The sequence below is a fragment of the Curcuma longa genome, chromosome 11, assembly GCF_044706935.1.
Source record: "Curcuma longa cultivar G26 ecotype Majalengka, Jawa Barat chromosome 11, ITB_CL_G26_1.1, whole genome shotgun sequence".
Classification (NCBI taxonomy): Eukaryota; Viridiplantae; Streptophyta; class Magnoliopsida; order Zingiberales; family Zingiberaceae; genus Curcuma; species Curcuma longa.
In genome coordinates, this window is record NC_133871.1 from 693,503 (window position 1) to 720,654 (window position 27,152).

The following is a 27,152-nucleotide window of genomic DNA, read 5'->3' on the forward strand; positions in this document are numbered from 1 at the left end:
CAACATCAAAAGTCAGACAGTACTATTGAGCATACACATATGACCAATCACACAAGAAACTACATCAAATTCATGACACCACCAACACCAAGACATCATAACCCCACATGTCTACAAATCACAATACTTGCATGCTTATCTACAGACCATACAAAGCATCACAGACCACAAAACTAATCTCATTTCAGAAACAAAGCCATCAACAGCTTGGATGCTACCATGACTTAAGATCTATAAACCGATACACATGAATCTGCACTTTACAAAAAAATATCTTTACTTTTGGTACTATTAACATTGTAACAACTCTTTCAGTGCTATTATAATAATTATAATTAATTATTACAATACAATAATAATTAATACAATTTATTGTTATATTATTACAGCATTAATAGTTGCTATTGTATACTAACTATTTTGATTAATTTACTTTTTTTTGATAATATTCAAATAATTTTTATTAAATTAATAAAGAACATTTTAATATAATAATATTCAGACTTTATAATTTAAATTTTATAATTCAGTTATAAATGGGTTGGATTTAGTGTGTCAAAGGATTTAATGGATTTAAAATGAGTTTGATGAAATTTAAATTTTTAAAATTAAGTTATTAAAAAATATTTTATATATAATAATTGAAATTAAAATAAAATAATTAAATTTTCATATTTTAATCGTTATAAATAATTACTGTATGTCCAAAGCTATTAAAATAAAGAATATTTTTTTATATAAAATATACAATAGAGTGTCTTTTTGATTTTTTTTAAAAAACCACTTTTGAATTTTCCCCAATTATTTTTTTCATTCCGCCCAGTCCAAACCGCCATTGGCGTTTCGTTACTATATAAGATCCAGAGCTTGAGATCGAAGAAGAACCGATGCCAGTCTGCTTCCAGAAGAATCGCAATCGCCGGGTGAATCTCTCTCCGTGACTCCGGAGATGGCGGAAGACAATCAGTTGGAGGACGGCCCTACGCCGATGGCCGAAGACACTGAGCCGGAGGACGACCAGCTCTCGTCCATGACCACAGAGGACATTCTTAGGGACTCTAGTCGCCTCGACGACGAGCTCCGCACTATCAGGGTCCGTAAACCTAAACCTCGATTCAACGTTTTTCTCTTTGATCACTGTTCCTTTGAATGTGTTGGGTGGCAGGATGAGATCGCGAGGGCAATATTCGGATCACTGGCCTACACAAAAAAGACCAAGGAAAACCGAGAGAAGATTAAGGACCACAAGAAGTTACCTCACATCGTCGGAAGCATCGTTGAGGTTGGCTTCTTTAGCTGTATTTCTCTTTCTTTAATCAATTTGTCTGCTTGTGATCTTCTTGGAGAAAAGTTTCTCGTCTTAAATCAGAATATAGTTGTCGAATTGGGAGAAGTATTTATTGTATTTTTCTTTCACTTTTATTTGACTTTTTTGCTTCTTTTGTTAAGGGGATGATTCAATTAAGAAGGTTATTCTTCATTTTTCTTTCTTTCTGTTTTTCCATTGTTTTCCGATAGTTGAATGCAAGTACGCAGTTGGTTAATCAACGCAAAATGATCGGATTACTAACCCTGTATCGTTCTTCCTTAGATTTTGCTGATGAATCCAGAAGAGGAAGATAGTGCGAATATTGATCAAGACTCTGAAAGGAAGGTCAAGTGTGTTGTGTTAAACACTACTACACGACGAGTAAGTAGTATCGATGCTTAGCTTGTTCTGTGTTTGTACTACAGGTCAATTTGTTCTCATGTGTGTGCATACATCTTTCTTATCAAGATTTATGCTTAAAATTCAGGTGAGCATATTGAAAGCTTTGCCTAACTTCTATTGACTATTGGTTTTTGCACTTTAATGAGTTCTCTGTGGTTTGGAGATTCTTATTTTTTTTCTTGATTCTATTTCAAGGTTAAGCAAATAGTTATAATATCCCATTGCTTCTGCATTTTGTCCTTTCGAGGGAAATAGTTGTGACCATTATTCAGCCTAAACAATCAAATCAAATGACAAATTAACATGAAGTTTTTCTTTGGTCTTCAAAGAGTTTGGTTTGATAAATTATTCAGAAAGCCTATCTTTCTCATAACTGATAGTTATATTGATATGCATAAAAGTACTTGTGGAGTCAAATATGCACTTGTATCCTCACTTAAAATCATACATGCAAACATAACTAAATACCTTTCTTTTTTCTATTCTTCAAAATGTTCTACTACATGATTCAGTTGGGTAAAATGTTGAAATTTCATAAGATGCACTAGAAATCATGTTGATGTTAAATGCTTGGTTATGTGGATACATTATACATATGCCATCTGTCTTCATAGCCGAATTGGAGAAATATTTAGTCAGATGATTCTTAGTAACATGGTTTGAATTTCTCTAGTAAGGTTTGGCTAGATGACTGTACATTCTATTTTCTATTTTTCCTTTGAACTATTCAACAATGGAGCACTGAGAATCTGATCCTTTCTTGTGATTAGTTTGTGGTTCCTCTTTCTTCTTTTAAAGCAACTTTCTTCAATATTTCTGTGGGTTTGCTTTTTGAGGTTCTATGCAGTCATGATTGTTTGTATAGCCCAGCAACTTTTGTTATCCATCAATCAGTTAAGTTTTTTTTTTTTTTATTTTGCTGTTTTACCCAGACAATCTTTCTGGAAAATGTTGGATTAGTGGACCCTGATAAGCTAAAACCTGGTGACCTTGTGGAAGTCGACAAGGATAGTTACTTGATCTTGGATATTCTTCCTTCAGAATATGACTCACGAGTAAAGGCAATGGTGGTTGATGAAAATCCAACTGAAGATTATACTGATATTGGGGGCCTTGAGAAACAGGTAATGCAATTTTGTGCTATGTTCATGCAAGTAACTATTCAACCAAATTGCTAAGTCAGTCACAAATTTGCTTCTTACTCCTATACTATATATATATATATATCTATATTTGACAAATGTTAGTTTTTTTTTTCTGCTTTCTTAGTTATGCTATAAAGTTTTATTAATTCATCTAATATCTTCATAGTGGTCTTCTTAATGAAATTATTGTCTAAATTGACAAGTTGCTTTGTCAAAAAAATCAGATACAAGAACTTGTTGAAGCTATCGTTTGGCCATTGATCCATAACGACCTTTTCCAGCAGATAGGGATTCGCCCTCCTAAAGGAGTACTTCTGTATGGACCACCTGGAACTGGTAAGACTTTGATGGCACGTGCATGTGCTGCACAAACAAATGCCCATTTCTTGAAGCTGACAGGTCCTCAACTAGTTCAGGTACTATAATTGTCTATTTAATTGGAAAATATGTGAATACTCTTTTAAAAGCAAAAGGCAGCTTTCAGAATTGATAGTTTCATTCAGATGATAGATTACATTAAAAAAATTCAAGCACTCAGAGATTACTATAGTTGCTAGTCACTACTATTTTCTTCTACAACTAGTTGAATATATTTTTTTTTCATGCGAGTTTGATTCCTAGTGTAGATAACATTGTAAAGATGGATATTGTTGGTTGATTCATGGCAGTTCTCTTCAACTCTAACCAATTTACTTTATCTAACTCATCATTTTCAAATTTGCCCTAACTATTATTTGGGTTAACTATATGAATCTTTTTCCTCTATTAAGCTCTATGCAAAGGTATATCATTGATAATACTTAGATTAATTATCTTATTTTTTACTTCATTGACTCTTTGAATTGATAAATCCAAAATAAGATAGTAGTAATTTTCAGATGAGGGTGTAATTATAACAAGGTAGTGTGATTATAAATTGTCAGGTGTGTTGGTGATTATAAATTGTCAGGTTTGAATATCTTAAGGAAATGCAGTTGTTTCTTTGTAACCAATTTATGCAGATGTATATTGGTGAGGGAGCCAAAGTTGTTCGAAATGCCTTCCAGCTAGCAAAAGAGAAAGCTCCATGTATCATTTTTATAGATGAGATAGATGCTATAGGATCCAAACGTTTTGACAGGTATGACATCTTTCTCTCTTCTGAAGTCTTGGACTGTAATTGGCTGAAATTATCTAGCACATATTGGTTTAAACATTGACTTGTATCTATCACATTATATTAACCATGGGTCACTGCTTCTATGATGCCAAATTATATCAAGAAATTTATTTGGAACTATTTTATTAATTGATGACCCTAGTATACTTAATGGGGCACCACAATGATGATTTTCAAAACACGTATATCACTACAATGCATGTAAATAAGTTATGCATATGTTTTTCACTTAAATTTTTCTATAAATGATGATTAAACTTAGTGAAAAATCATCCTTTTGCAACACCATTGCAGTGACGGAATTGGAGATAGAGAAGTACAACGAACTATGTTGGAATTACTAGACCAGATTGATGGTTTTAGCAGTGATGAGCGCATAAAGGTCATTCTTATTGCTTAACTTCAATAGGTTGTTATGGTGGAATCAGGATTACTTTAAGTTTGTGTAGGTTGATACATATTAAGTTGAAGTCAGTCCTCTCTAACTTCCATAGGCTGAGCATTCTAACTTCTTTTTCTTTGATTCATGTTCTAAGATTTCTAACCGTGCCTTATTTTTTTCCAATTTATAAGATAGGAATAACTTCCCTTTGCGCTGCAATAGACTAGCAACGATACTGAGAAATGTGCCTTTCCTTTAAGTTGTCCTATTACATTTCTATTCCCACAAGCAATATGGGTGATTCATACATTTTATGTCATCAGTTTTATTGCAGGTGTGTAAGGATGATAAGAACAAGATCATTGTTAGCTTTTTGATTAGTTACTGTGGTCAACATTCTGTTTGTGGCTCAATTTATAACGTTGACAACTTATTGCCCTCTCAGTGTGTGCTTTTTTGTTTGTTTAATAGGTCATAGCAGCAACTAATCGTGCTGACATTCTTGATCCTGCTCTTATACGTTCTGGACGTTTAGATCGCAAGATAGAGTTCCCTCATCCATCTGAAGAGGCAAGAAGTCAAATTTTGCAGGTATTATAAATTTTGTTTAAGCTACAGTTTGTTTAAATATTCTTTTTTTTTAAGCTACATATTATCTGATGTGATGATGTCGTGTTTACAAAATTTAGATCCATTCAAGGACAATGAATTTGTATTATGATGTGAACTTTGAAGAGCTTGCAAGGTCGACAGACGATTTTAATGGGGCACAACTTAAAGCAGTTTGTGTAGAAGCTGGCATGCGTGCTTTGCGCCGAGATGCAACTGAGGTTCTCTACTGCCTTGTGTTTGTTCCAAGCAAACAACAAATAGGCATCTAATGTTACTCTACGTTCAGATAACACATGAAGATTTCAATGAAGGGATCAATCAAGTTCAATCAAAGAAGAAAGTCAGCGTATACTACTATGCTTAGTGTTTCACCGGCGTCGAACAAAGAGATTAAAGCACAGTCCTGGACAGGTACTTGAATCCTTGTGTCGATTTTGGTACTTGGAACTGGTCACACTGCATTTGCAAACATATTACGAAATGATCATGAGGAAGTCACCAGCAGTTTTTTTTTTCCTTAACCAAACTGGCCTTGTGAACCAGTCACAGTCTGATTCAATTGTATTTCCTCCCCAATTAGCCAGTTGATTTTAGCAACCTTCTTTACGCTGAAGAATAATAAAGAAGAAGAATATTCTCTTATCTTCCTGCATCCTTCCTTGCTTGCTCCACCAAGCTTTCTTGCTTCATCAGACCCTTGCTTGTCATTAAGGGCAGTATGGAAGCTACTTTCGTCATCCGCGCTAGATAAGCCTTAAAGCTGCTTTAATTTCTCAAGGAAGTATAACAAAGTCTTCATTGCACTTTATGTTATTAAAAGTGAACTAAATTAGTCGTTTTAACCGATTAAATTATTTTTTATTCATTATAAATTTTCATATTTGTTATGAGGTCGTGGTTAGTCAAGATTGAGAGTCGTTTATCGGGCTCGATCCAGTGTGATTCAGAGAGCCTGAATCGAGCCGAAGCCTGCACATGGACCCCTGAGTCAAGTCGTGAGGGTCGAGTCGGGTGAATCGGGTTGGGATCTAGTGGAAGCCCTCTGTAGTATGAGTTTGAATCCTCCAAGGGGAGGATCCCCTCGACTCTCGAACCGACCAAGCCGATCGAATCCTTGATGTGGAACCATCCATTCGAACCGAATCGAGTCCTCAAGGAAATGGATCCCTCGAACCGATTCGGCTCTGTATCAACTTTCTCTCTGATGGTCGATTCGAGTCCTCAACTCGGAATCACCCACCCTAGCCGAATCGATGCCCTTTGAATTTTCTTGCCTTGTCCCTTGAAAGACCACTCCACCATCATACGATTATGAATGCCCCTTGCCACCTCTGCAACCAATCATGATAATGCCCTGATGTACGTGACATGATCCCTCATATATAAGTTAACAATGTGACACATATTCTGAATATACCATGCCTCCTGACAAATTCATACCGATGATGGGACCTCAACCATACTCCCGATGTGACATGACTCATCAGACTCATATATAAGGTTGGTTCTGTAATGGGGGAAAGTATGCGCTCTCACAATCTTCACTTTCGATTTTTCTTTCTTCCGTCTTTTCTTCTTCCTCCACGAACTGACTTAAGCATCGGAGTAGTCGTGCCAAGGCAACTCCTGACCTTCCTTCTCACGATCGCTGTGACCGCAGGTTCAAGCAACTTCGCGGTCTCCTCTCCATTTAACTTAATATGAGGGTGATGTTGAGAAGAGTCGACACATCCAGAAGCGGATCTCTACCGGAATAATATTTAATTACAAGTTTTATATTAGGAAGAACGGTTGCTCGCATTATACTCGCATTATACTCTTTGAAGTCGTGTATTATTATAACGGAGATGGATTTGAGAAAATTAAAATTAAATTATTTCTTTTGTTTCCATCTCACTTCTATGATCAGGATTGCCAGCTGGTAAGGGCATTTCTGGAAGAGAAGCCTGTAAAATAACCGTCAGAAAACATCGTATTATTATTACGCCTCCCCTTTTTATATTTTTTTTACAACCCTATCGATTAATTACATCCCTTCTCACTCTACGTTTCCTCCAAAGCACCGCACATTTTTCGAGACCACCGCCGCCGCCTCGACGACGCATCGCCGCCCTCTGTCGTTCCCGTCGCCGTCGCCGCCTCTGTCATCCTCCTCCTCGCCGCCGCCTGCGTGCCATGATCTCCCGGGGCACCTCGCGGGAGCGGCGGCCCGAGGCGTCGGCGTCCGTCTACCTCAACGTCTACGACCTGACCCCCATCAACGGTTACGCCTACTGGGTCGGCCTCGGCGTGTACCACTCCGGCGTCCAAGGTGTGATCCATCGTCCGATCCGCTTCCTTTGGCTGGCTTCGCCTCCCTCTGATGTGATGCGGCAATTTGGGAATTTTTTGTTTGTTCTTGCCGTGCTTGACTAGGGGTTTTGTTTTGTTCTGTTCTGTTCTGTTCCTTGCGTATTCTGGCAGTTCACGGGGTGGAGTATGCGTACGGGGCGCACGAGCACCCGATGACGGGGATCTTTGAGGGGGAGCCCCGGCAGTGCCCCGGGTTCGCCTTCAGGAAGTCGATCCTGATCGGCCGCACCGAACTGGGGTCGCGCGATGTGCGTGCGCTCATGGAGGGCATGGCCGCCGACTACTCCGGCGACACTTACAACCTTATTTCCAAGAATTGCAACCACTTCTGCGACGACGCTTGCCTGCGCCTCACCGGCACTCACATCCCCAAATGGGTGAATCGCCTTGCCAAGATCGGTACTCGCCCTTCACTCCCAATTGCTAGCTACGGTTTTCTCTTCCGTCGCCGCCAAAAATTTGACCTTTTTCCCGACGCCAGGGTTTCTCTGCAAGTGCGTGCTGCCGGTACGCGTAGCGGCGGTGCGGAAGCGCGGCGCGGAAGATGGGAGACGTGGGGTGGACGCCGACAAGCGGAGGCTGAGGAGCAACTCCGCGAGATTTCATCCGGAAGGGGCCACCACGCCTCCCAGCAGCATCTCGAAGCCCGAAGTCACCATCACCTCGCGATCGACGGGTGGAAGGAAGCTCCGGCGATCGGCGTCGTCGTCCTCCGCCGGAGGACTAGCAGGAAGAGGCGGCTCCTCGTTATGTTAGCGAAATGCCGGCGACGGCGATGGCAAATCTAAGGGAAAAGGACCTTCCTGGGGCTGGAGCTGGTCCTGGGGCTCTTTCCCTTTGCTTTCCAAATTCGATTGCAAATGAAAATATTTCTTTATTCAACACCTCCCTTTTCTTCGAAGAACTGCCGCAAATCTGAGCCGCTACCCCGATACGATCTCATTGCAGTCGAGTCAAAGCATCGGCCTACCATTTTGGGCGTGTCCGGAGCTGGCTGGTCGGTGCTGGTCCTCTGTTTTGACTGAGAAATGAGAATAGAATCCGCCTACCATTTTATTTCTTATTCTAGAATAGAATCGAAGGAGCGGATCTAAATAAATTTGGTCAAGTTTACGCCGCAGTCTTTTAGTTGAAGGAGAGACGAGATTAAACTTGGCTTCACGCACTCCATGGAGCTCCCCTGCAACTCAGGATAACCCTCCATTACCTTAAAATCTATCTATCTATCTTGGTATCCTCCTCACAGACAGAAGAGCATGATCAGTCGGTGATGCTGACCAACGTGGCCCATGGCAGATGATTCTGAAAGTTGGCTCCGAGACCATGTGCCATTGTGATTGATGAAGTCTGCCGCTTTCAGGTGCAGCTGTTCTTGCTATGTCGAGCTCGCCCTCCTTATTCCTTGCAATGGCATCACAATGGACAGATATGAAGTCCTTGCAAAGCTTCTCAATCCTGTAGGAATGACATTCAATACTGTGTGTGTGAGCATGATCTATTCTTTGCCTGCCATGGAGGGGGGACCTACATGTCCATCCTGCCAACTTTCAATGCATATTTTTTATCTTTTGCTTTGTCCCTGCTTCCAAGATTAATTATGCAAAATTTAAACACTTGAATTATATATATATATTTAAAAAAAACTGTATCCTGTCCTCTGTGAGATGACAACAAATTTATCAAAAGAAACCAGCTGGTTTCTGATTGTAACTTGATTTTCTTCCAAAGCCTATACCCTGCAAAACCAAACCTGATGTATCCTCTGACCGAGGGAAGCTAAACATTTATTTCTGGAGTTCCCTGCACAAGTGACTTGACTTAGAATATAATTTCCTGAAAGCATGAGTTAGAGCTTTAACAAACACTTCCCCTTTCCCTGTGCCAACACTTTTGATTGGTGATTGATTCTAATCATCCCAGTCCAAGTGTGCATTAGGTTTGACGATCCATAGGTTTTCTCTATCCAAGTTCTTCGTTGGACTATAGATAGCGCAAGACTTTGGTCCTGAGGAGGGGACATTTGTTTAATGCTCTAGTTATCATGAACAACATGTTGGATCGTATGTATGTCGTGACTACATGGGTGATAGGTGTGTGATATTTTTTATGTTCATTCAGTTGTGCTTGTTCACAAAATGTTAGTGTATAGTGAAAATATTGAAAAATAAAAAAAATATATATATAAAGAACACAGGGACACAAGAAAGCAAATCCAAATTACATGATTTGGAACCCATGGTTCCTACTTACATAATCTATGATCCATTAGTAGATCATTTTTGATAATAGTATTATATTTTTTCATCTTCGGATACCTTTAGATTTCTGAAGAAATCTTTTACAATTCCTTTAGAGTAGCAAGCATAAAAAAACATAAAAGTACAACCAAATAAACAAAAGTTGCTAGGTTGCTGTAAATTACTCGTGAAGGCCTTGGAATGTAGTAGCACTATCATTGGAATCAATCATGAGTATTTTGTTTTTTGAAATATCCATGAGATCAACTTTTATAAGCCTCTGTTCAAGTCTAAAATTGTTGATTAGAAATCATTTACCAATCGATTGGTCATCCATTTTGTCCTAATCTATCAATCGACTAGTCCTCCATTTCATCTCGATGTGAAAACTTTATATTTGTTGATTGGTTCATCAAGCAATTGAACTAGGACACCATCCATTTCCTTGGACCTATTCATCCATGGACTTGTTCATCAATCTATTGGTAGTTCACCATCAATTGACTGAACCTGAGTTTAACACGACTATGTCATTCGCTAATCGAATCTTTTGTCAATTGGAGCATCACTCCTATTACTTTATTATCAATCCATCACACCATTAGTCAACCACTTTATCCTAAATTCAACCAAACCATAACTTCATGGTTTTGACTTCATTAGTTGATTGCTTAATTTCACTAGTCGTCTAACACTCTGATTCTAACCATATCATGGCTAAATCCATGTGCCAAGAGACCCCATGTGTTTGGAATTTCCTCATCTACCTAGTATATGACAATCTTCATCTACCAAGACCTTATTCTCTCATGTCTCTAAAACTTCCTCATCTACTTAACACATGTTGACCTTGACTTACCAATATCTTATTCTCCCATGTTTCTGACACTTTCTCATTTACCTAGTATATATTGACATCGATCTAACATGACCTTATTCTTGTCTAATATTTAGTTAACCTCAATTTACTATGATTTTCCACTTGTCCAGCCTCAACCTTGACCATATTTGCCTAGGGTTCACTTCTCTTAGAATTCACCTTAAGCTTACACTCACCTTGACTTTCACTGATTGGACTTCTTCATTATCAAGTGTCTAGTTACCTTTGACTCATTTAGACTTCCTATCAATCAAGTACTTGGTCAACTATGACTCATCTAGACTTCCTATCAATATCAATTATTTAGCCAATCTTAAATCTTGAGTCTCGCCTAATTTGGGTCTTTTCCCTTAGAAAGTTTCTCCAATATATATCACATTGCCTCTATTAATATAGGGATGAATAAATATAATGAGTGAACCTATTGAGGTGGGTTGGCATGTTAGACCAAGTGAGCTAATCAAGCTCACCAAATATGCTTGTGTCAAGCAGACCAAATAGGTGACATACTTGTCAGATTACTTGGATTGAGGATTGTTCTAACTAATTATGCTTAGTTGGCTAGTCAAGGATGGTGAACTAGTTGGGTTAGGTGGTTTCCTCTAATTGATTGTGGGTTGGTGAACTAGTCGTGTTAGGTGGACTAGTATGAGTGGTCACACTAAGAGGGTGTTCGGATTGAACAAATCAATCATGTTGAGTAATTTGGGTGTGTAGTCTTTTCAATTTTTCTTCATCTCGTTCTTATCTATAGGTTAGTACGCAATGGATAATAATAAAAATAAATAAGAAATAAGATGAAGATAAATTAATTTTTACTTGATTTATAACCTCCTAAGTTGCTATGTCCAAAGCTATGTGTGGAACGCTATCCACTATTGTTTTCTACTTTTCAGACACCTTCCAGTGGCAAAGAAACCTATTACAAGATTGATCAAGAACACAAACACAAGTAAATAACAATAATTATAAAATAAATAAAACATTAAAGTATTGATTGCCTCTGGAGATCCTAAATGCATGCACCACTCATTTTGGGGCCTCTTCGATGGCACGAGCAATACTTTGAGAGCTTTTCGAGAATGAGAGCAGAGAGGATTGAATGTGATTGATTGATGAATCCTCAAGCCTCTACCCTCTTTTATAGAGTGTTGTTGACACTTGTTCGATCGCCCAGACCTTCGCTGACTCGGCTACAAGTTCGATCGACTTCGACTCTAGATTAGGCTGGACTTGGCGACTTCCAGTCTCCTGTAACACCTCCGATCGCTTGGAGTTTAGTCAAACTTCATCCATTGATCGCCTCACTTGAACCCGATCAGATCTTACTTTTTCAATCGATTGGACCTATTAAGGTCTCCCAGACATGGTCCAATCACTCGAACTTGGTTTAGTCTCCGGACATGTTCGGGTCACCCTGGACCCTTGAGTCTTCTTCCATCTTCAACTTCCTATCAGACAAACAACATACAAACAATATACAATGTATGTGATATACTAAGCCTAGTATCTAGTCTACCTGACCTATTGGCCTTGCTTGATACTTAGTCTACCTTACTTATCAAGACTTCCCTTTTGATTGAAGTTCAAGGCTTTTCCTTTACCTAGGTCAACCTTAATCTGTCTGGACTTTTCTCTTTCTCACTTGCCTAGGTCAACCTTGATTTGTCAGGACTTCTCACTTCATTGTCAAGCATTTGATCATCCTTAACCTGTTTAGACTTCTTAACAACTGCTAAACATCTAATTACTCTTAACTCACTTGAACTTTACCACTCACTTTTAATAATTCAACCAACTTACTTGGACTCTATACTAACTTGTTCAATCTTGATCAATTTACTTGGTCAAAATCTTTACTAAACTCTTCATTAAACATATTAATCAAATCATATCAAAATTAGGTTGATTGTACAAATACAATAAGGGAAGTATTTTTCAAGTTTAGAAATCTTTGAAATGCGTAGTAGAAATAAAAGAAATATTTTGTATTGAATAAAAATTTGGAAAAACATGATGAAATAATTTAGTGCGAGAGAGATGCAATGAAAGTGTTGCTTTTAGAAAAAAAAATGATAAATCTCAGTCAGTCTCATAAACTCAATCCCTGAGGGTGGCCGGTCCGGTCCCATAGAAGTTTCCCACCGACTACCAGGGTAAATCGGGAAGCGCATACGATATTTTAGAAAACTTACGTAATATGGATATAATAGATTAAATCATGCAAGTAATAAAGAAATCAAAGAGCAATAAATAAAATAAAAAATGGCAAAATTGCAGAATCTTGAAAACTAAGCACACTTTGCTGTCTCTTGAATGATATGGAATGATTTCTTGGTGATTACTGGATGTTTTATTTGAATTGTCTTTTTTTTAGTTGGTATCAGGTATCTAATTTATGTTGATTAATTCTAGGAGTGATCAATTATTAGCTGTTTGCTCCACCATCAATTGACTAGATATAATTTATTAATTGACTCAACTATGACATGTCATCTGATTCACCTAGATCTAAGCTATTTATCGCCCAACTTAACGACTAATATTCATCATCAATCTATTGAACAAGATAAAGTTATGAACAAATCCAATGGATCATGATTTTGTCATTACCATTAGTCAACTAATTACAGTCGATATCTCAAATTGCAATTTTGTCATCCATTGACTGTGTCATCAGTCGATTGTTATTTTACCATCAATTGATTGAGATTTTATTGTGACCGTGTCATCTGTTGATTATGCCATCAGTAGATTGTTACTTATCATCGATTGTATGATCAATTTTTTAAATCCTGTTAACATTTATAATATTGGAATTTGAACATCAATCGACTATTTATTATCACTAGTCGACTCGACTTGGAATAGAGGTTAATTTGCTGCAAGTATTGGTCAAACATGTGATTCAATCATTTGGTTTGTTAATTTTGATCTTGAAACACTTGTTTCTTGATCAAGTCATCACCTAAATGAAAAAACTACCCTTGCCTAAGTTATAGGTCTCTCTCACATCTTATCTGTCAAGAGTTCACCTCCTAAACTTTTTCCTTGTTTAGTACTTCATCCTCTATTTGTCGGGACTTCTCATCTACCAAGAGGTCTTGCCTTTGGATCTTCCTTCATTTGTCTAGTACTTGGTCCATCTTGGCCAATCGAGACTTCATCTGTCAACCCTTGTTATAATTCCAAATTTTGCCTACACTCGCAGGACTTCTTTTGTCAAATGTTCGATTGACTTTGACTCACTTAGACTTTTATTAACTCCTATTGGTTATTTCCATTGCACTTGCAATGTCACTATCAAGATAAACCTGCTCCGGCCTGCCTTCTCCATCGCGACGCCTGCCTTCTCCATCACGCTGCTTTACCAGGTTTTCAATTTTTAGGCAATCCCATTTTTTGTTAATAGTTAATTTCTTTTTTAAGTACTGATGAAAATCTTTGTTTTTCTATGATTTTAATAAATGGAAGATAACCAGGGTATTTCTTTGACATGATTTTTTCGCTGTTACTACTTGACAGAAGAGGCAAGTGCTTCCTAGGAGTTCGAGCTCGAGGCCGCGGTCTCTAGTCGATCGGGTCATGCAGCCCCAGCAGCTCGTCAATCAGGTCGGTTGCTAGCATCCCTTTCCTTTGGTTTCTCTTTTTTTTTGTATTGGATAAGTAGATCATATGTCTTCTTTTCCAAAGTCAAAATGAACAATCTATACATTAAAAACATGAGCTTGAGGTTTGCTTGAGATTTCGGAAAGTTTGGATTCTCAAGTACAATTCGAACTATCTATTCAATTCAGATTGATCATTCTCATTCAATTGAGTTTGGAAACCATTTTATTTATTATTGTAGACAAGTGGCTATTTAATGTGAATGAAACTCGTTTGATTTTATAGTGAAATAATACTAGTGAGAAAATTCACCAGTATTTTTAAATTTAAAAGATCACTGCAGATATTCCGTATCCAACAAGCTATTGTTCAGCACATGGTTGGTCCAACAAGCTATGGCAACTTGGTAATTCTCCTGCTCATGTTTGATTTCTGTTGCAACTTTAGCACCTGACAGTTCATTTAACAACTACCTCAGTTCTCTGTGATTAATAGCCTCTTTTAAATGTTTGTAGATAGCTGGTGCTTCACTTTTTGACATTTTGTTGTCGAAATACAATTCAGTGACTTGCTTAAAACTTGCATGTGGTATGACGGTGTTTGTACAACGTGTTCTGGTAAATCTTTGAGTGCTTCACTTTGGTAATTATTCTTATTCTTATTTTGTCTCAGTGCCGTTGGGGATGCTTGCGTGGCGATCGGTGAATGGGTCCACAATTCTCAAGTAGAGACCTCACTTAGCAGCAGTCTCTGGAGAACAAAATCTGACATTGTACCAGAGTAAAGAAGTCATCATCCAGCTTGTTGATGTACACACGTTGATATGATGTTGGTTTGGACTTATAAACATGTACACATGTCTATTGTTGATCTTTGCATGTATTGTAGCATTTGGATCTTTGTATGGATTGTATCATTTGGATCTTTGTTATTAATGTTATATGGATGTTGATATTGAAATGAATTTTGTTATTGATTGTGTATTATATTGTGGATGTGGATGTTAATATTTGCGACGATAGATTCTATATAATTTGTGAATCGATCCGGTTGGATCGATATTTTATGTATATAAGGAATAATCAATAAATAAGTAGAATAGGAATTATTTTTTAAATTTTGCGACAAATTTTACGATGAAAATGGAATTCGTTGCAGATTTGTGACGAATTCTGCGACGAAAATAAATTCGTCGCAAATCTATCGTAGTGATATTTTGCAACGAAAACCATTTTCATTGCAGAATTCGTCGCAGATTTGCAACGAATTTCATTTTCATCGCTAATTTGCGACGAATCATATTCGTCGCAAATTAGCGACGATACAAATTCATTGCAAATCTGCGACGAATTCAGATTCATCGTAAATCTGCGACTAATTCTGGTTTCGTCGCAGATTTGCAACGAATTTTATTCGTCGCAAATTTACGACGAATAAAAGTTCGTCGCAAATTTGCAACGAATTCTGCGACGAATTTAAGTTCGTTGCATATTAGCGACGAATTCTGTTTTCGTTGCAGATTTGCGACGAATTTGATTCGTTGCAAATCTGCGATGAACATAAAGCAGATTTGCAACGAATTTGGCGACGAAAATAGCTTTTCGTCGCTAAAATTTACGACGAAATACAAAATTTTCATCGCAAAAATTGGTGACGAGTTTATACCAACGAACTAGGATTCGTCGCAAAGTTTGTTGCAAAACGTTTTGTGACGAATTTTTTTTAAAATTCGTCGCAAATTTCGTTGCTAATTAAGGGTTTTTTTGTAGTGATAGCTCTAACTTTAAAACTTTGCCAACTATATCAAAATAAAATGGGCAGGTTCAACCACTTGGTGCTTGCTTGCTCCAACATATTGGGTGGGCTAATCAGTTTTGTAGAACCGATGGAAGTGCTAGAGGGGAGGGGGGTTAAATAGAGTTCGTGAAACCTTTTCATTTTAAAATTCTTTTCATTTATAAAGTTAGAGTAAACATGTAGTGGAAAATAGACAATTACAAAGCATACTTTATTTTTTACTTGCTTTACAGCCTCTGATTGTCACTCATGGCCCATAATCTGATCGTGGTTACTACGAGCGGGCAACCACTAACTTTCTCCTTTTCAAAGAATTCTTCGAAGGTGGAGAAATCTTTTTACAAAGAGTAAGGGTGTGGCAATAATCTTACCACCCCTATTAGAAATGAAAGTACTAAAAGAATAATATCCACAAGCAATGATTCAAAGTAGGGCGTAGTTGTCGAAGTGACACATTGGCGCGTAGAGACTCACTTTGAGTACAAACGAAGGCTTGAGGAGTATTAGAGATGATTGGTCAATCAGACCCCTTGTTTGATCAATTGATAAACAGTCTGATCCAGGATCGACCTAATCCAGATATGATTTCTGATTGACTAATGAATAGGTTTGATCGACCAAACCCGATATCCTACCATTGACTTTCTGCCAATTAAGTTAACATCTTGATGTCGATCCTCGGTCACATCAACCTTGCAAGCCTTATCCTTGACCATGCAAACTACCATGTCATTGAGGCGAAGGATATCCTTCTGTGACTTATCCTGTCCATATTAGCCACCACATCAACACTACAAAAATCTCAGTTGCCAAGTCATTGGCATATGCCACCTTAGCATTCGGTCGAGTAAACCTCATTGTTCAGTCATCCAGATCATTCGATCGACCTTTAACTTTGATTTGATCACCTGAACCCTATAACACAGAGTTAGTACAAAAAAAAATACATGAAAAATAAATTAAGATAGTTAACGAATTGCCTATTCTCGACTTCGAAATCTGATTAGGACCCTTAGTCATATTGATGTCTAAGTTTATCCCTATAATGAGGATTCATCCTTATTTTTAGAAGGACCTCTTCACTCTAAGAGCTTCCTTTCACGGACCTTCTGTCAAATACTTGGTCTAGCTGACCTGTTTGTGTTTCGTCTACTTGACATCAAATTTCTTGACCCACCACAGCTTCCTTTGACTCGATGTCCGGTCCTTACTGACCCATCGAGTTCGTTCGTCCTACTAGATATTCAGTCCATCTTACCTATCTAAACTTCATATGTCTGATGTCTAGTACTCTTGATCCTCCAACACTCCTATTACTTAGTATTCAGTCTACCTGACCTACTAGATCTTTTGTTGCCTAATATTTAATCCACCTAACTCCTAGGACTTTCCTATTAAGTCCTGCATAAGCTCACCATAACTTAACTTTAACTCTTTGCCAACATCAAAATTTAGGTTCGATTATCTAGTACTTCCTGCACTAATAACCTTTCCCTTTTTAATATGTGACAACTCGATTTAAAGTTGAGAGAAAATCATGCAAATTTTTTTTTCAAATATTTCAAGACTTCCCCCTCATGTTTTGAAAATTTGAAATTGTAACCTTTAAACTTTATCAAACTTTAAACTCGTACTCTTCCCTTTTGACATATATCAAAATGGAAAATTATGTTTTACAAGCCTTAAAGTTTTTCAAAATTTTCCAAAGTATTTAGCTCAAAGATTATTTTCAAATATTTTTCACAATAAGTTTAGGAAAATATTCTTTTGAAAGCTAATTTGTAAACTAAATTTCAAAATTTTCAAAGTGTCTAATATTTTCAAACATGATTTTTCAAAGTAATTTCCAACTAGTTTTCAACTTTTAGTTATTAAGGAAATAGCCTTTGAAAACTAATTTTTAAATACACATTTTACAAAAACATTTCAAAATAATATTCAAGATAGATTTTGAAATCCCTTTCAAAAATATTTTTGAAGGAAGAAAATAGTTTTTGAAAGTAAGTAACCTTAAAGAAGGTAAATACTCAATTTCTTAAAATTGGCGTTCTGGATCTCCGTCCTGCGATCCGGATTCTATCCGCTCCGAAAAGCATAGAACCCCACAGGACAAAAATTTTATCCCGCCTGGATTAATTGACAAAGTCTACAAAAGACTAAGTCAAAGAATCCTTCAGGATCGCCGATTCCTAAATTATCTTCTACGGTTTCTACGACTAGTTCTAGAAAATTAAAACAAACTGCGGAAAATAAATTTACCAGAACCTTTAGATGACCTCGGAATCTTCCACTGTATTCCTAGCTTCTTCCTGGACGTTGGGTGGACAACGAACCTCCAGAAATAAAAGATGCAAATTCTCCGGATGAAGAACCTTGGATCGCTTTTCTTCTTCTCGCAGCTTCTTCGCCTTATCACGCCTCTTTGCTTAGATCCGGCCACCACCTTAAAGAGGAGGTTCGGCCACCTTAGAGAGGAAGGGAAGTGGCGGTGGAGAAGGAGGAAAAAGGGAAAGGGAAGGAAGAAGAGATAGGGCCGGCGGCAAGAAGAAGAAGGGAGGAGAGAACTTGTTTTTCGGAAAGCTTTCTCTCTATCCTTCTTGATTGTTTATTGCCGCCCCTTATTGCCTCTCTTTTATAGCCTTAAACCAAAGACCAAGCCCAAATCTTTCTAAACAAATTTTTCTAGAATTTTTCTGATTTTTTAAACCAATTCTAGATTTTTAGAAAGATTATTAATCTAGATCTCTAGATTAAATCGCAACCGTCGGATTCTTTAGATTTGGTTTTTCCTTTTTAAAATAAAAAACCAAAATCAATTTTATCCAATCTTATTTAATATTGGCCGAATATAATAATAATAAAATAATTTTAATTCAGAATTATTTTTATAATTAATTCCAAACTCCAAATTATTTCAAATCTCAGCCAATTAAATAAATTGCAACCGTCGGATCTTTTTAATTTGGTTTTTCCTTTTAAAATAAAAACCAAATTAATTTTTATTTAATTTATTTAATATTGGCCGGTTATTATTAATTAATTCTAATTTGGAATTATTTTTATAATTAATTCCAAATTCCAGAATTAATTTAAATCTCAGCCGATTAAATAAATTGCAACCGTCGGATCTTTTAGCTTTGGTTTTTCTTTTCTAAAAAAAAAACCAAACCAACCTTATCCTCATTATAAGTGGCCGGCCCACCTATTGGGTTGGTTTAATCCTTGAACCAATTTTATATTAAAATAAAACCGAACCGATGAGATCTCATCCGTTGGATGCAACTCAATCTCATCTAACGGTTACGATATAATCTCTTTTAATATAACTTAATTGATTCGATCCGACGGACCTGATCCTTTCCCTTGGGCGTGTGGTTCCATGAACCAGCTCTGGTTCACCTCGTGAACCGATTCTTCCTTTCCAAAGAGAATTAAAACCAAACCGGAGAGATCTCGTCCATCGGACGCGACTTAATCTCATCCAACGGTTCTAATCTATTCTCTTTCTATTTCTCTTTATTTATTTCGATCCAATGGATGCAACTTGATCTAATCCCACGGATACAAGTTGATCTCATCCATTAACTCATCCTACGGTCGAGAACTAATCTCATCCAACGGTTGAGATCTAAATCTCATCCGACGGCTGAGAACTAATCTCATCCGTTTGATTGCATCCTTTTGAAGATGTCTTTAGGCTACAGTGGGGACCTCGAGGAGGTATTAGATCTGGCCTTCTGATGGATTTCGGATCCCGTATTCAAACCCCGAATACACACCTACATCCATCAATAACGATCCATTCCACTAGAGGATCATTATTGCACTACCAATCTAATCCCCAAATTACGTTATGGGTTCCTTCTTATTATTTTATGCATTGCTCCCCGTGTTTAAGATATCGTATGTCCGTCAATTATCTGAGTTCACTGACAACTCAATAATCGACATCTAAGACCTTGAATAGTACCACTCAACCTTATTGTCAGCCGGACCAAGTCCACTTGCAAGATTTGACTTGACAATCCTTATGAGCTCTCCAAGGGGACATCATCAGCCCTACTGGGACACGGATTCCTTCTATAATTAATGGCACACCGTATAGATAGCAACATCACCCAACTTACCGAGAATATTTGATCTGACGGAAAGATCTCACCCTTTGGTAAATCAAAGCAATGACTACTAACTATAGGTGCCCATTTATTACATCGGGATTAAGAGTGCATAATTATAATAACAGAGGTCTTGTTCAATTTGTGAGTCAGAGTAAATCGAACAACCTCAATGGTCCTACTCAATACACACAAAGTGCACTAGTGTAATTCTACAGTCAAGACAGACAGTCACCGAATTACACTACAACCGTTCCCGATGGGTTGTCCAACGCCATCTTGGTTGTGAGCCTTAGTTTATAATTCACAAGGGACTGATAATCATGGTCTTCTGTGTCTCACAGACACCAAGTTATCTACAATGTGAATTAAGAGGACTTTATTGCAAAATACACTATTGCAATCATTTGACCAATACATGATACTTTATTTCATAAATGTTTATATACAAAAGAGCTAGTCTTTTCAGTATACTTCCTAACACGAGTATAGATCTAAGTTTAGTAATTCAAGTATAGTATTGGTTCGATTTTGGCTAGTTAATTTATGTGATGATTTAGTTTGTTTTCTTTATTGATAAACATTACAGATTTTATCTTCTAAATTTGGATAATCCTTTAACTAATTCATTCTTACTTAATCTTAAAATGTGTCTAGAGTGAGTGTGCACTAGTCTCTTGTGCCCTAATCATGTTTCCTTTTGCTATGTCAAAAGACACTTAAGTGAGGAGCTAGAAAGATTGTTTGCTAGATCCCGGTGATCCTGGTGACGGTAGAGACACTAGTTAATATTATGCCACCTCAACCGCTTCCACCTTTCTTGCGAGCCTGAAACTGCTAAGAAGACTTGAAAAGAGAGTTAGATGGGTGCTGAGAATTTCCGATAGGCCACTCCGACGCTCAAGTCAGTAGGTTGCCTTGATTATGGAGAAGAAGAAGATGTAGAGTAATAATAGATGTGGAAGATGTGTAGCCTCCGAGAGAGAGAGGTTCCATACCTGAGGGGGGTTTTTATAGTCGTGAGGGGGTAGCCACGTATTTCTTCCAAGGAGAATTATTGTCGGCCATTAGGCAGACCAATCCTGTAGATTATTGCCAGGTGTACAATTAAGATGACATCTGGGGGACAAGGTCTGCTACCTCGTAACCACTTTCTGTTTCAGCTGTGAGGTCTATTTTTATCCTTTTGCTGTGAGAGGTAGCAGGCGAGGATCTAGAGCATCAGTTTTGAAAACCTAGTAACCGTCCTTGCCCTCATTCGGATTGCACGTGTTGTTGTCGTTTAGCTCCAGGGATGATGAAAAGAAATGGTGTTTCAGAGTTGGTTCAGGGATCAGTTAGGCGACTGACTTGTCTGAGCCATCTGAGCTGAAGGAATGACAAGAGGGAACTGAGCCCTGAATTGACAATGAGGTCGCTGAATTGGATATAGCCAGGGAACTGAGCCCTGAGGATGAAGTTGCTGAACCATATAGGGAACTGAGCCTTGAGGATGAGGTTGCTGAACCATATAGGGATTGAGCCCTGAGGATGAGGTTGCTGAACCATATGGGGAACTGAGCCATGAGGATGAGGTTGTTGAACCATATGGGGGACTGAGCCCTGAGCAGCGAGTTGACTGGGTCTAATTGAACTTTTGTAAGCCTAGATCGGTTGGGCGAGATGAAGGGTGGAATTGAACTGATACCCAGATCAGTGAAGAATAGGCTTATTACTATAATCTGCCATGATGTACTAATTGTTGACTTAATCAGGACTTTTACTGCCATGTGGAGCCATAGGATATCTACCAGATCACATGCCTTCCCCACGAGTCTAGTCGAAGGAGGCATTTTAGTAGACTGACTAGACTTAAGTTGCCTTTGGTATTAATGACGTGTCATAGAGGGTGATATCATATGTCAGAGGAGATCAGATTCTTTAGAAAAAGTAAGATACTTGTCTTGTGTCTTCAGTACACATTAAATGTGAGATAAGAGATTTTTAGAGGGATTATCTCAATGAGACTGATTGATTGTGTGGTGTGGATTTTGTTATGAGTGAATGATGCCCTGGATCTGACGGTTCCCCTTGTGGCCTTGCTTCTCTTATGATTCCAATATATAGATGAGGAGAGGAGAATGTCGCCGAAACTATATTTGTGGGTATAACTTCCTCGGCTTTGTCCTCTTGTTCGTCCTCCGAAGAATCTCCTATCCCACTTCTACTGATGGCTTCCTCTCTTATTCTGGTATGAACTTCAAAGTTCGGATCACGAAAGAGGCGATGCCGAACCTCTCCGTCTTCAATATCATATACCCATTGATCATTCAATATATATTCCTTTACCTGAGCATCGTCCTCACAGGCCACGCCCTGGATATATTACTTGTTTCTTGGGCCAAATGAAAGGAGGGCTTAGGTTTCCTCTTCCCCCCTTTGTTCAGGAGCTAGCCGTTTTTTATCACATAAATATATGTCAACTCACCCCCAACTCCTTTCGTTTAATCTGTGGTACCGTTATCTTGTTCCGCTTGTACCAAATTCCCTTAGATGTGTCCCTATTCAATGCCCTTTTTTATTTAAAAAGAGTAGAACCTGGGGTGTTTTGCTTCTCAGCTTGGCCTGGATATGCCTTTCTAGGCAAGTACCCTAATGAGGATGAAGAATGGAAAGAACAATTTTTTTATATCCGGCCTCCGGTGTCTTATGCTTGGCTCACACATTGGGCTTCAGAATTACCCACTTTACCAGTATTAGGTCAGTATAAGTCGTCTTGCATATATCGAGAAATGGCTACACTTTTAAAAGGCTTGAAGTTTAACGTAAGTGACCTGATAAACAATGAGGCTTTGATGTACAAAGCAGGTCTAAGCCCCATCGTAACAACTTTGGAGGGGAAACTAAGTAAGCTTCTCAATGATTAATGGGATTGTTTGCTCAATTTGAATAACTGCTCATGTCTTCACAGGTCAACTCATGCGGGAAGCCTCAATAAGTAAAGTTTTGAAATGGAGTCGAACATCTCCTACAGGCTTGTGGGTTGTGGGTGATGTAGCAGAGGGTGAAGAGGCCCCATCATCTATTCCACCGACCCCTGCCTCTTCATCTCGACCCCAAGAGGAAAGACCTGAGAGGAACCAACCACCACCTCGTCCAACTCCAGGACCGCTAAGGATAACTGAGCCTTTATCATCTCATCATGCAGAGGAAACAATACGATCCCGGAATGCTCCCTCAAGTGCGTTAGTAATATCAGAGTCACTCAGTAAACGTCAACGTGTTGAGGGCCCTTCTGCCTCCCACCGGGTTTCTTCACGTTCCATGGACAAAGGCAAAGAGAAGGTAAGCGAGAATCCTAGGATGAGAGAAAATACTGTCCCGGGTTTAAGGTAAGATCTGCTAATGATTTTGAATTACACACTCTATTTCAGGTTTGTAACTGAACTAGCATGTTGGTCTAGGGGCTATGAAGGCCTTGGGGAACTGCCAAAGAGTTCTGCAACGCGTCTCCTTACATATCAAGAAAATGTACTCCCTCAACTTAGCACCATGGATTTGAGCCAAACTTTATGCAAGGAACAAGTGAAGGTTGGTTGTAAAGTGCTGCACGGTTCCTTTTGCTCTTTATAATCAATTTCCTCATTGCAGGCAGCCATGCAGCAAAAAGTTCTTCATCAACATTTGGCAAAACTGGAAAAATGTAATGTCAACTTGGAAAGCCAGGTAGCTCATCTCCAACACCAACTATTGCAAGGGACTTGATTATCACTGGATCTTCCGAACATTTAGACAAGGTTAAGGCTGAATTGGCTGTTTCTCGAGAACTTCTAAGAAAGGCTAAGACCAGAGCTGAAGACTGGCGTATAGAAGCGCAGGGGCTATCCTCCAGAATTCGAGAATTAGAGGAAGAACTAAAGAGGGTGAGGGCTAAAAATGCTTTACGTCATCGCTCTGAGGAGGAAGTTAGTAAGACTTGTTTGGAAAAGGGTTGAACCCCTGATGCCCCTGAGGCTTTTTCCTTGTCTCATCTAGTCACACTCCAACAGGAGAACGCAGACCTGAACCAAAAATTAATTGAAGCTCAATCTCGTGAGGCTCAATTGACCTCCGCCTTGGAAGCGTCTCGTAATGATCTGGAGACTATTAGGTCTAAGTGGGCCGATTTCCGGGCTCAAGAGGAAACTCGCATGGCTGAACGCCAGCGAGCGTTCTTATCTTCGCAAGAGTTTTTTGATCTGTTGGCGCAACATTCTGGGAAGATGTTTGAATATGGATTCGACGGTGCTATTCGTCAATTTGCCTAGGCCAAAATAATAACTCCTGACAACGACTTGAGTTTCCTAGATATCTGACGGGTATGGGATGAGCTACCAGCTGAAGTTAGAGGTGAGGTTGGTGAGGAAGCTGGCCCTTCTCACCTCCGTGATCCCGTCGCCGAACCAGGGATTCAAGCTGCCTCCCCAAACTCCTCTGCGAGCAGGGACGAGCAACACTAGATAGATTGGCTTATTTTTAATTTTGCTTGTCGTGTAATATAATATTCTGGACTGATCCATTGTCTCTTCAAAGCTTTTTCCTAAAACTATAATTTCATCTATGAACCACTAATTCAACCTTCTTAGAAAATCAGGACAACCTGTTAGCTGAATTTACGCTCAATCATTACTGCATGGACTTAGCAATTTAACACACCTAATTGTTAGTATTCTTCGGGAGAGATAATGAGTTATTGCGAGGCTACATTTAATGGTCCAGATATCTAATCTTTTTTGGAAAGGAGGGAAGGGTAAGCAATATTTTGAGAATGCCAACGTATACCATCATTTATGAGCTTTGTATCTTTGGATTAGACATCTGACGTCATGATGTTTTCGACGGTGGGGATGGTGAGCTTATTCTCCAAATTGTGGTTGGGATCCTAGCTGGTGTTGTAAGAGAGACAAGGGATGTCTTTTTCGTCTAGGTGGGAGGTTTGCATTATTCCTTGCCCTAGATGTGTAACCGTCGTTATCTAACGGTTGGTGAATGCCTCCAGCAAGTTCTGAGGGGTTTTACCCTAGAGTATAAAAAGAGGGCTTCCTGTAGATAATTATTCTGATCTTTTTCGGAGGAATTGAGTTTTCATCGCCTGATTTTCTCAGCCTTTGCTCCTTCTGATTCGTCCTATTTGCGGTCACTCCACTTCCCTTGTAAGTTTCTGATATTTGCATTTTCAATCTTTCTGAATACTTCTCATGGCTCCTGATCTTCCCTGGTATGAGACACAATCAACTATGTTCGATGCTGATGACTTTCAAAATCTCCGCAATCGCTATCATATTCCTTCTAACCATCTCTTGCTTCTTCCAACCTCCGCACAAAGGGTTTATGAACCTCCACCTGGTTACTTCTCATGCTTTCGGGATCAACTAGCAGAAGGGCTTCGATTCCCAATTCTTCCTTTTCTTCAAGACTTGGCTGCTTTCTTTCATCTTAATCTTTTTCAACTAACTTCTAACTCTTTCCGTTTAGTATGTGGAATGGTTATCATCTGTGGTGTTTATAACATTCCCTTGAGCGCCTCTCTATTTCTTGCTTTATTTGGTCTAAGGCGAGCTAAGCCGGGAACATTTTACTTGTCAGCTAGGCAGGGAGGTACATACCTAGGTCGCATCCCCTCTTCACACAGAGGATGGAAAGAACGCTTTTTCTATATCCAACCTCCATGTCCTTATTCTTGGTCCGCCAAGTGGGATTTAGCTTTACCTCTTCTTCTTTCTATTGGGTCATATCGTTTGTCATCGATTTTTTTGAACGCTACTGAGATTTTGCAAGATATGAGTTTTGAAGCCAATAAGCTAATTGGCAATGAAGCTCTTTTATATCGGACAGGGCTGGGCCCTAAGGCGACTCCCCTAGACGACAGCCTATGTAAGTTTAAGTTACTGAGCCCTATAATAGTCTACTAACTAACTTTGCTTTTTTTCGCAGATCGAATTATGTATCGCGCATCTTTGAGCAAGGTGGTTAAATGGAATCTGGCGTCCTTACAGGGCATGTGGTCTGCTGAAGAGGCTACTAGGGCTCCTGAGGCCACTATTCAAGCCCCTTCTGACCAGCCTGTGGCTCCCGTGCCATGTTCCTCCCATTCTCCATCTAATGAGCCGCTGCCAACTCCTCCTGCTCCTGAAGTGACCGAGCTTGCTCCTCAACCTATCGTGGTACCCTCCCCACAGATAGGTGAAAGATCGGGCAGTCCTTCAGCGGCTCACATCCGTCCTTATACAAGGAAGCCTAGCTCAAAAAAGTCTGCGGGATCATCTGCTGAGCCCTCTCGTTCAAAAAAGCGTAAGCGGGGGAAAAGTACGAAGCATTCGACCCCTTCTGAGTCATCGCTGCCTTTTCCTGAAACCTCAGCTCAGGAAATAGGGGAAATGGTTGAAGGCTCAGGTGTAGTCCGATCCCCTGAACCATTCATCTCTCCTGCGCCATCGACCATCTTCGTAAGTATCAGGAAATGGTTGTTCCTTTCCTAGATTCGATGGGCCTGTGCGACGAGATGTCTGAATCCTTTACCAAGGTGAGATAACTATACTTGTTAATCTGACATCTTTTCGATAATAACTATATATTGCTTATTGGTTGTTATAGGCGGATATCGAGTTAAAAGCACTGCATCAGCGCATTATGCAGACGGAAAAGCAGCACCGTTGCTCAACGACCGACCTGACCCAATTGCAAGAAGAATTGTCTGCCAGGGGTGAGCCTGACATTTCTATTGGGACTAATGAACAGTCCGTGGAATTATCAACCAAATGATGGGAGTCAACTATTAGTGAGTTGAATGAAATTGTACTCAGGTGTGGGTAGAACTCAAATTAGGCAAACTTAATTATTAGATGGGCTAGAGCCAAATTATCAACCAAATGATGGGAGTCAACTATCATAGTCGACTAAGAAACTTATTGTATATTTATTTCTAATGGTGTAATCAACTGACTATCTATGAGCAATTAAATGAAGGCCTACTCGACTAGTGCAATTGATTAAGAAATATTTTGTATCATATTTTTGTTATGTCAATTGACTGATTGTTTGTGATTAGCTAATTGATGTAGGTGTTATCGAAGGAATGACATGAATAAGTTGTAAGCTGCAAGATTTGGTTAAGGTCAATAGGTTGATAATTAAT

General features: G+C 38.8%; 2 protein-coding genes across 2 annotated transcripts; both read left to right on the forward strand.

Moving 5' to 3' along the window:
• Nucleotides 1-988: 988 nt before the first annotated feature.
• LOC141840842 (26S proteasome regulatory subunit 6A homolog) lies at nt 989-5,373 on the forward strand. Its single transcript, XM_074728919.1, has 10 exons — nt 989-1,093; nt 1,166-1,282; nt 1,592-1,690; nt 2,644-2,835; nt 3,081-3,272; nt 3,858-3,976; nt 4,310-4,397; nt 4,869-4,988; nt 5,087-5,227; nt 5,296-5,373. Exons 1-10 carry the CDS (start codon nt 989-991, stop codon nt 5,371-5,373), a joined length of 1,251 nt encoding a protein of 416 aa, XP_074585020.1.
• Nucleotides 5,374-7,035: 1,662 nt separating this feature from the next.
• On the forward strand, nt 7,036-8,456 carry LOC141839497 (deSI-like protein At4g17486). Its single transcript, XM_074727246.1, has 3 exons — nt 7,036-7,320; nt 7,473-7,760; nt 7,843-8,456. The coding sequence occupies exons 1-3, from the start codon at nt 7,185-7,187 to the stop codon at nt 8,115-8,117; spliced, it is 699 nt and encodes a 232-aa protein (XP_074583347.1). The 5' UTR covers nt 7,036-7,184; the 3' UTR covers nt 8,118-8,456.
• The last annotated feature ends 18,696 nt before the right edge of the window (nt 8,457-27,152 follow it).

Bases quoted from the DNA above. Each gene is read 5' to 3' on its own strand.
- LOC141839497 (XM_074727246.1), top strand. From the start codon at position 7,185: ATGATCTCCCGGGGCACCTCGCGGGAGCGGCGGCCCGAGGCGTCGGCG. The intron at 7,321-7,472 runs GTGTGATCCATC...GTATTCTGGCAG, and splicing joins GTACCACTCCGGCGTCCAAG to TTCACGGGGTGGAGTATGCG. The intron at 7,761-7,842 runs GTACTCGCCCTT...TCCCGACGCCAG, and splicing joins GAATCGCCTTGCCAAGATCG to GGTTTCTCTGCAAGTGCGTG.
- LOC141840842 (XM_074728919.1), top strand. From the start codon at position 989: ATGGCCGAAGACACTGAGCCGGAGGACGACCAGCTCTCGTCCATGACC. The intron at 1,094-1,165 runs GTCCGTAAACCT...GTTGGGTGGCAG, and splicing joins ACGAGCTCCGCACTATCAGG to GATGAGATCGCGAGGGCAAT. The intron at 4,398-4,868 runs GTCATTCTTATT...TTTGTTTAATAG, and splicing joins GCAGTGATGAGCGCATAAAG to GTCATAGCAGCAACTAATCG.